General features: G+C 54.5%; 1 protein-coding gene across 1 annotated transcript in view; it reads right to left on the bottom strand.

The window, feature by feature from the left end:
- Positions 1-614: 614 nt before the first annotated feature.
- TTLL8 (tubulin tyrosine ligase like 8) overlaps positions 615-9,570 on the bottom strand; it is a 58,815-nt gene continuing 49,859 nt past the window's right edge. The window contains exon 14 of the mRNA XM_027540461.1: positions 615-993. Coding sequence (XP_027396262.1) covers positions 833-993 — 161 coding nt within the window. The 3' untranslated portion in view covers positions 615-832. The remainder of the gene's footprint in view (positions 994-9,570) is intronic.

Below are 9,570 nucleotides of genomic sequence, written 5' to 3'. Positions count from 1 at the left end.
CTCACCGGGGGGCAGGTGGGGACTGTGCACCCAGTGACTCCATGAGCACCGGCCCTTCCTGGAGTGAGGAGGCCCCACACGGCCCGGTCCTGGCCCGCCTGCCTACAGACACCCCTGGGGCCCGGAGCACACCGTGCCAGTGCCGAGGGGCTGCAGGGGGATGGAAACGTAGCCACCATGTGGCTTCACGGGGAGAAGCGTGGTGGGGATGGGTCCTTGTCCTCTGGGGCTCCGCGGCCCTGCAGGTGTGGGTGGCTGGGACGCCCCAGCCCGAGCCGAGATGCTTCAGAGGCTCACCCGCCTCCGGTCTCCGCAGCCTGCACGGCCCACGGACGGCCCGGGGGCCCGAAAGGCCACCTGAGGTGGCCCCTGAGGGGTCTGACCTAGTGCGGGCGCCCCTTCACCCCCTCGCTTAGCACCAGCTCGGAAGGAGACGCTCGGGTGCAAAGAACCTGGAGCAGCAGAGCCAGAGTTTTGTTGAATCAATGAGTGAACACAGGGGCCTCTCGGGACGGGGCGCCCTCCAGCGGGCGCCCAGGACAGAGCCCGCCTCCCGCAGGGCAGGGGTGCGGGCTGAGAGGGAGGCGTGGGGACATGGCACAGGGCAGGGGGTGCAGGGCGAGGGGCCCGGGGTGCAGGCGGGCTTGGGGCACGGGCAGTGGGCGGGCCGGGGGCCCAGGCTCCATAAGAAACACCAAGGTGAGGATGCACAGGTTCGCTAAAATAGCTCTGTATACAAGGTCCCGCATCTACGTGGAGGTTTTCAAAGGAACGAGCCACATTCTGGGGGCCGCGAGGCCCAGGCGCGTCGCTCCGGCCCTGGTGCTCGGCGTCACGGGGTCCACAGGCCGCTGCCCGGCTCGTCACCGAGGGGCACGAAGGAGGCGCCCTGCAGGACGGCGGCACAGAAGGAGCGGCAGCGCTTGCAAGGACCAGCTGGCGGCAGCGAGCCACGGCACACCAGGCAGGGTGCTGGGAGGGCCCTTGGCAACCCTGCAGCAGAGAGAGAGGGAGAGGAGGGTCCTGAGACTGTGCCCGCCACCCTCAGGGATGGCGCCCGCCTCCGCCTGGATAGCGCCCACCCAGCCCTGGCCATGCCCACATGCCAGGCCCTGCCCGCCCGTCCCTTATCGCGCCCCCCGAGGCCACCCACCAACTTCCAGATTGCTCTGGTCAGTCCGTGAGGTCACGTCCACCACCCTAGACCAGGCCCACTGGTCCTGCCCCAGAACCTCGTCTCTGGCCACAGTCACGGGTCCCTGAGACTCTGCGCCCCAGGACGTGCCCCCCTCGGACTCGCCCCCCTAAGGGCAGCCCTCACCCCCTGCGAGGCGCTGGTCTCCCCGGAGGTCAGTCCCAGCTGGCTTCCAAGCCCACTCGCTCCCACACTCGCTCCCTGCTACCAGAAAAGCCGGGACCTCCACTCGAGACCAGGGGGCAAGGCCCTGGGGCCTGTGCTCATCTTCTCCGCCCCAGGAGAGGAGTCCCAGTTAGGGGCAGTGAGCAAACCCAGGGGCTCTCCTAGGAGGTTACGAGCACACTCAAGATGGCTAGAGCCCACAGCCCATTGGCACCCACGAGCCTCCCCCCAAAGCCCGCCTGGCGTCCAGCCTCGGGAGCAGGGCCCCTGGACTGCCCCTCAGGGCCCGCGTAGGAGACCCGGCCAAGGACGCCTGCTGACCACGAGGGTGCTGGCTCCAGGGCCCTGTGGGCACAGGATGGGACTGCGGGACCCTGGTTCCCCACCCCCATCCCGCCTCCTCCCCTGCTGCTCAGACAGCAGTCACGTCCTCCAGAAGGACACACTCCTCCGGCCCCGCACTGCGGAGCCTGGATGCCTGGAGCCCCATTGAGCGCTGGTGTTTCTCTAGGATTTCCCCAGTTCCTCCGACAGCCCAGGGGCGTGAGCCAGCCAGCAGGTGGGGTCAGTGCCCTCCAAGAGGCTGGACCGCCCCCCAGAGCCAAGGGGCGAGGCTCCCGCAGCCTGTCCTTGCTCTCGGCGGCCGCATCTGCAGTCTTTCTCAGGGAGCCGGGTGGACCTGCACCGCGCACCCACCTCTCCCCTGCGTGCCTGCTGTGACTCAGCCTGGGGCTGCCAGGCCTCAGAAGGCTGGCTCCGGGCGAGCTGCAGCCTGTGCCCGGGCCAGCGAGGGCGTGGGGGCTTCCCCAGGCTCTCCCGGCCTCGGGCCCAGCCCAGGGGTGCCACGGGCTGAGCTGCCACACCAGCCGGAGCCACCCGCAGCCCTGCCGGTAGCCTGGCTGAGTCACTTCTCCCCAGGGGCAGGCGGGGTGGGAGGGGCCGCCCGGTTCCTATGCAAAGCAGCACGCCGCTTCCCGGAGCCTGGAGCAATGCTGAGCCCAGCCCAGGGACAGGGCCTCCCCAGGGACAGGAGCTAGCCTGTCCTGCGGGGTGCGCTGGGGCTTGCATGGCACGTGGGGGTGCGGGAAGCCGGGGCAGGGGGCTGCATCTTCAGGGGAGCAGGCACAGAGGCCAAGGGGCAGGTCTGTGCAGTCCAGGCCTAACGGGGGTGGGGCTGGCCTGGCCGGGCCAGACCTGGGAAGGGTCAGGCCCTCAGGGCAGAGGGGCGCTGCGCGGTCCGTTAGGGGCTGGGGGGTCACTGAGACACAGGGGAGCCCTGCGCTGCACATCCTGGGGTGAAGAAGGGGGCGTGACGGGAGCGCATGGAGGCCCCAAAGTGGGGGGTGTCCACTCAGGAGGTGGTGCTCTGGATCCAGATCAGTCCTTCTGGGAAAAAACAGCAACCTGAACTGACTCTTTGGAAAAGACTCTGATGCTGGGAAAGATTGAAGGCGGGAGGAGAAGGGGACGACAGAGGATGAGACAGTTGGACGGCATCACAGACGCGATGGACATGAGTTTGAGTGAACTCCAGACGTTGATGATGGACAGGGAGGCCTGGCGTGCTGCAGTCCATGGGGTCGCAGAGCTGGACACGACTGAGCGACTGAACTGAACTGACCATGAAACCTGAAAAACGCCTTCTTAAAAGCAACAGAAGGCAAAAAGCGAGAAACAACAAGGTGATCCGCAGGGATCAGCCTTTGTGAACCGGGGCCACCCGGGCCGAGGTTCCAAGGCTTTAGGGGTTGGGGAGGCAGAAGACTACCCCCGCGAGGGGTGAGAGGCACCCTGCCCCTCAAAAAGTGGCAACCCCAAAGATTACACCACGGCAAGCCCAAAACACACCTTCCTGGCCCCAGGGAGCGAGAGGCGAAACTCGTGCTGAGCAGGGTGGGTGGAAATCCCAGGGAGATTGCCCTGAGCCAGTCCCAAACAGGAAACAGGTCTGGTGACAAGTTCTCATCCCTGGGCTTGGGGCGGGGTGCGGAGGGCACCAAGCCTCAGACTATGAGCTTAAAGTGATGCGGGTGGCCTCGCTCAGGAGATGGAAGATGAGGGGCCGGGGAGGGGGTTCTGCTGGGGCACACACGGCTCTCTGAGGGGACGCGCCCGCACCCTGGAAGGAATGCAGACTCCCTGCAGTCAGTTTCTTAAAGAAAATGATCCGTCTCTAGTAAAATGTGAGAGTGCCAGCAGAAACAGAACGTGACCTGAGACCTCACAAGCTGATGGAATTATCAGACACAGAGCACTACATGATTTCAGTACGAGTTAGAGATTGTAGGCAAAGGAAAGGAGTTATAGAGAGTAGCCACATTTATTAAAAAGTAGCGTTTCTAAAAAATGACTCTATAATAACTAAAACCTTTCAGTGGATGGGATTCACGGTTCTCTAGACTCTGAGGACAGATGATCTGGAAGGCAGAGGAGGAGCCTAAGCCGGTGGCCCTGCAGGAAACCAAAAGGCGACTGGGAGGTGAAGTGACACGGGAGGTGGGTAGGGACGGGGAGGGCGGGGGGCGGGCAATCACCCCCGAGCTCCCAAGGCAAGGAGAGGCGGCGGGGCGGAGGCGGTACTCAAAGGGTTAAAGGCTGAGCGCTTCTCACAAACCTTTAAAGACACGAGTGTGCCGATTAATAAAGCTTGGAGATTTCCAGTTTGAGTAAATACAAATAAAACCCCACACCCAGACCAGTCCTTAAAACAGTCGGAAATTTTGCAGGCAAGTAAGGCAGTTCAGTTTTGGAAAGCCGTGGACTTGTCCGAGTGTCTGAGAGCAGCGGCGACAGCCAAGGAGAAAGATGCTGAGAGGCCCGGCTGGGCGCCCACTGCAGAGAGCCTGTCTCTTTCAAGGTGAGATTCCGAAAGAGGATAGATGAGAGCTTCCGTAGGGGAGTCTGAGACCTGGGGAGGGTGTAGGGTGCAGAGCTGCCGTGTGGTCTGAACACACAGTACTAATGTCCCTTGTCTCCAAGCCCCAAGGTCACTGTATTGTCCTGCTGCTGCTAAGTTGCTCCATCGTGCCCAACTCTTTGCGACCCCATGGACTGCAGCCCTCCAGGCTCCTCTGTCCATGGGAGTCTCCAGGCAAGAACATTGGAGTGGGTTGCCATGCCCTCCTCCAAGGGATCTTCGCAACCCAGGGAGTGAACCTGTGTCTCTTAGTCTCCTGCGTTGGCAGGCAGGTTCTTTACTTTGTCCGGGCAGGAGTAAAAGTAGGATTTTTGGAACTTTAGACATTAACCTCAGCATGCAGCTAGTCATTTCTATGCAACAACTAAAAGACCAGAGACAGAGTGTGTGACCTCCAAACCAGAAGGAGGAGAAACTGAAATGACAAAAACATTAATGAAAATAAAGCAAAGAGAAAGATGAACACGAGCTGGAGAAGGATAAACAGACATCAGATGCAATCAAATGAGAGGTCCTGAGGGCGTGAGGCTCCACTTCCCTCCAACACTTCGGTCTCACCCGTTTCTCCCAGTAGGCTTCAAATGTGACTCCCCTCACCTATGGAAGGGGACTCAAGCTGGCTGGACATTTTACTATGTGCCAGGTACTGCTGGACACGATAAAGCAGCCAATGCCAGAGCTAGAAAGTGATGGAGCTGGGATTTAGAACACTGACTCAGCAGGTGTGCCCCGGCCCCAGGCAGACCCCTCACGTCACATCAGGACGGGCTTGTGGCCAGCAGGACAGGGCAGAAGTGACCCAGTGTGACTTCTCAGGCTGAGCCACAGAAGACATGACTCCAGGGCCTGTGTGGAATTTCTTGTTCTGCGGATGTTCCACCTGCCGTGAGGTCACTCAGGCGGCCCTTTGGAGAGTCCGTGAGGTGAGGATGTGAGGCCTCCAGCCCTCGTCCGGGTGAGAGAACTCTTGGAAAGCAGACCCCCACCCCCGGCCCAGTCAAGCCTTCACGTGACCCAGCCTCAGCCACGGCCTTGACCGAACCTCATGCAAGACCTGGGCTTGGACCACAAGGTTAAGGCCATCTCGGATCCCTGGCCCTCAGAAACGTGTTGGGCAAGCGGTGTTTGTTGTCCTGGAGTAATCTGTGTGCACAATCCACGCCATCTGTGTACACAGACGATCACACAGGACGGAAATGCGAAACGCGCTGGTTAAGAGCGGGGTCAGTTTGGGTTCAGAGTTTCGGTGCTCTTGCCCTCTGAGACGGACTGCATTCTGTCTGTGGAGTGTGTCTCTCCCAGAATAAACCCACTTTCACTGTAAAAAAAAAGAAATCAGATTTTATGCAGAGAAATATGTAAGACCCAAGATTAGGGAGTGACTGAAAAGAAAACATACACCCAGGAAAATTCGAACCAAAATAAAGTTAATAACAGAGTCTGAAGAAACGCAGAGCAAAAGTTGTCAGGATCGTAAGAAGCCGATGTGTCCCCAAAGGTTGTCATCATACTTGGGACATGCAGACAAGAAAAAGCAGAAAGAACATGGAAGATGTGAATGCCACACTAAAGACCCGGCCGCACTTGTGACACTCGGCAAGCACGGAGCACGCGCTGTCCTCACAACACCCCACACGAAGCTCTGCTGCCGCAGTGACCCAGCTCCGGTCGAAACGTGATTATGCCGACAAGAAAAATCCATGCCACGTCCAAAATCTGATGCGAATGTACTGAAAGGAAACCGATTTCTAAATGACCTAGAGATCAAAGAAATAATTGTACTGAAAACTAGAAACTGTTGATCTGAATAATACCCCAAACACTGCATTTCAAAAATTTTCAGATAATTAAAGCAGAAAATAAAGGGTAATTGCCAACCTTAACTTGCCTGTCATGTATCAAAAAGAAGAAATGCCAAATATTAAGATCCAACCAGCTTGTAGCTCAAGAAGTTAGAAGAAAAACAAACCCAAATAACAAACGCCTACTTAGGTCTTCTGCCCATTTTTTGATTGGGTTGCTTGTTTGTTTATTTTTTAATATTGAGCTGCATCAGCTGTTTGTATATTTTGGAGGTTAATCCATTGTCACTTGCTTGATTTGGAAATATTAAATAGCTACTGGGAGGCTGCTGTGCCGACAGGGAGCTCAGCTCAGTGCTCTGCGGGGACCGAGAGGGATGGGGTTGGGCGGGGGGAGGGAGGTCCATGAGGGAGGGACATATGTATACACATGGCTGAGCCACCTCGGTGTACAGCAGAGACCAAGACAACATCTTAAAGCAATTACACCCCAATTAAATACACATATGCACACACCAAGTGAGTGAAAGTCGCTCAGTTGGGTCTGACTCTTTGCAACCTGTCCATGGAGTTCTCCAGGCCAGACTACTGGAGCGGGTAGCTGTTCCCTTCTCCAGGGGATCTTCCCAAACTAGGGATCAAACCCAGGTCTCCCACATTGCAGGCGGATTCTTTACCAACCGAGCTCTGAGCAAAGCCCATGCATACACATATACAGGAAGACAAATAAAACCCCAAATGCAAGAGCCAGGGAAGCAAATTGAAAGTTCAACAAAGCCTCAGGCTGGTTCTCTGAGAAGCTGGATAAAGCGACAGGCCTTGGCGACGCTCGCTGACGGCAGCGGGGGTAGCAATGTTAGATATAAAAGTGAAACATCTCTCATCCTGCAGACTTTAAAGAGATGACGAAGGAAGACAAGGCCCACTTCTCAGTCCTACAGGGATGGATGCCCCGCACACGAACAGAGCGACACCACCATCTCCGGAGATTCAGGGAAACGGTGCAGATCCTGTGTCATTCATGATAAACAGAGAAAAGAAAACCACTCCCAGCTGACAAGGAGTGTCCCTTGTTCAAGAGCGTGTGTTTGTGGGGACCTTATTCCGGCCTCGTTAGTGGACTCCTGCCTGCTCCCCTCAGTGCAGGGGGGCAGGAACCAGGACAAGGCGGACAGACTGGAAAGGGAGGCGGATGGACACTGCTGGGAGTGCAGAGCGGGAGATCCGAGAAGACACAAGCTGGCGGGACCAGGAGGGGAGCCCTGCAGGAGGCGGGCTACAGGGGCAGCGTGCAAGAGCCGCGGGCCCGTCAACACATTAGCACAAATAATTGCGAAATAAATTTTAAAACACCATTTATATCGTTCATATGTAGAATCTTAAATAACTCAAACTCACAGGAACAGAGATAGAAAGGTGACTGCCAGGAGGGAGCACTGGGTGGTGGGGAGAGGGGGGCAAGCGCTCAGCTGGCAGGTGGGCGAGGCCTGAGGACCAGATGTGAGACCTGGCGGCCACAGCTGACCACCAAGCTGGCGTCACCAACAGTAAACGTTCTCACCAAGAGAAGAGCAAAAGATTAATACCCACCATTTATTAAAGTCCCAAAGTCAATTGATAAAAATACATGTATAAAAGTATAGAAAATACATCTGATACATAGGAATTCATTTGATGAGAAAAAATCCACCCTAAAAATATTGCTTAGGAAAACCAAAGAATATAGTATGTAAATAAATGTCAAGATACATCAAGTGGGTAGATTGGGAGTCTCAGCATCATGAGGCCGTCAATTCTCCTTAAAATGATTGGTAGATTTGACACAGTCAGTTCAGTTCAGTTGCTCAGTCATCTCCGACTCTTTGCGACCCCATGGACTGCAGCATGCCAGGCTTCCCTGTCCATCACCAGCTCCTGGAGTTTGCTCAAACTCATGCCCATTGAGTCCATGATGCCATCCAACCATCTCATCCTCTGTGATCCCATTCTCCTCCCACCTTCAATCCTTCCCAGCATCAGGGTCTTTTTCAGTGAGTCAGTTTTTCGCATCAGGTGGCCAAAGTGTTGGAGTTTCAGCTTCAGCATCAGTCCTTCCAATGAATATTCAGGACTGATTTCCCTTAGGATGGACTGGTTGGATCTCCTTGCAGTCCAAGGGACTCTCAAGAGTCTTCTCCAACACCACAGTTCAAAAGCATCAATTCTTCGGCACTCAGCTTTCTTTATGGTCCAACTCTCACATCCATACATGACCACTGGAAAAACCATAGATTTGACTAGATGGACCTTTGTTGGTAAAGTAATGTCTCTGCTTTTGAATATGCTATCTATATTGGTCATAACTTTTCTTCCAAGAAGCAAGTGTCTTTTAATTTCATGGCTGCAGTCACCACCTGCAGTGATTTTGGAGCCCAGAAACATAAAGTCTCTCATTGTTTCCACTGTTTCCCCATCTATTTGCCACGAAGTCATGAGACGGATGCCATGATCTTAGTTTTCTGAATGTCGAGTTTTAAGCCAACTTTTTCACTCTCCTCTTTCACTTTCATCAAGAGACTTTTTAGTTCCTCTTCACTTTCTGCCATAAGGGTGGTGTCATCTGCATATCTGAGGTTATTGATATTTCTCCCGGCAATCTTGATTCCAGCTTCTGCTTCTTCCAGCCCAGCATTTCTCATGATGTACTCTGCATAGAAGTTAAATAAACAGGGTGACAATATACAGCCTTGACGTATTCCTTTTCCTATTTGGAACCAGTCTGTTGTTCTACCTGCCTCTTGAGAAATCTGTATGCAGGTCAGGAAGCAACAGTTAGAACTGGACATGGAACAACAGACTGGTTCCAAATAGGAAAAGGAGTTCGTTGTTCCACCTGCCTCTTGAGAAATCTGTTTGCAGGTCAGGAAGCAACAGTTAGAACTGGACATGGACATGATATATATATCATATATATATATATGATATAAGGATATGCAAATTTAAATAGAGGTGGATGAAGACATATATATAAAAGATTAACTGCAAGGGGAAAAGAACAGTAGGAAAGGCAAACAAAGGAATAAATGTAGAAAAAATAATAATAGGTTTAAAAAATTAAAATTAAAAAAAGAGAAAAGAAAAAAAAAACAACTCTCCAGAACTGCAAAAGCCCAATATAGAGGCAGAGGTTTATAACAACAATTAAAAATGTGACTGAGGAAAAAAAGCTCAAAAGCGTAATTAGAGCTCATAGTGCCAACAGAACTGACAACTACAACAGTGATGGGGGAAAAAAGAAAAAAAATCCAAAAGAACCTACAGAACAAGTCAAACGTAAGAATAATACGCGTTTTTCTTGAGTCACTGCTGTCAGAGTCCGTTCCCTCGTTGGGAGTCCCAGTCCGCCTCGCCTCCTAGGATGCCCTCTGCCACCATGCTGACCCCGGACCTGCTGCGGGGGCAGCTCAGATTGTAATCTGTTCCTGTTCCTCTGTGTTCTTGCTTCCAATGTT

This window comes from Bos indicus x Bos taurus, chromosome 5 (assembly GCF_003369695.1).
Source record: "Bos indicus x Bos taurus breed Angus x Brahman F1 hybrid chromosome 5, Bos_hybrid_MaternalHap_v2.0, whole genome shotgun sequence".
In the NCBI taxonomy this organism is placed as follows: domain Eukaryota; kingdom Metazoa; phylum Chordata; class Mammalia; order Artiodactyla; family Bovidae; genus Bos; species Bos indicus x Bos taurus.
This window is presented reverse-complemented; position numbering and strand designations above follow the sequence as displayed.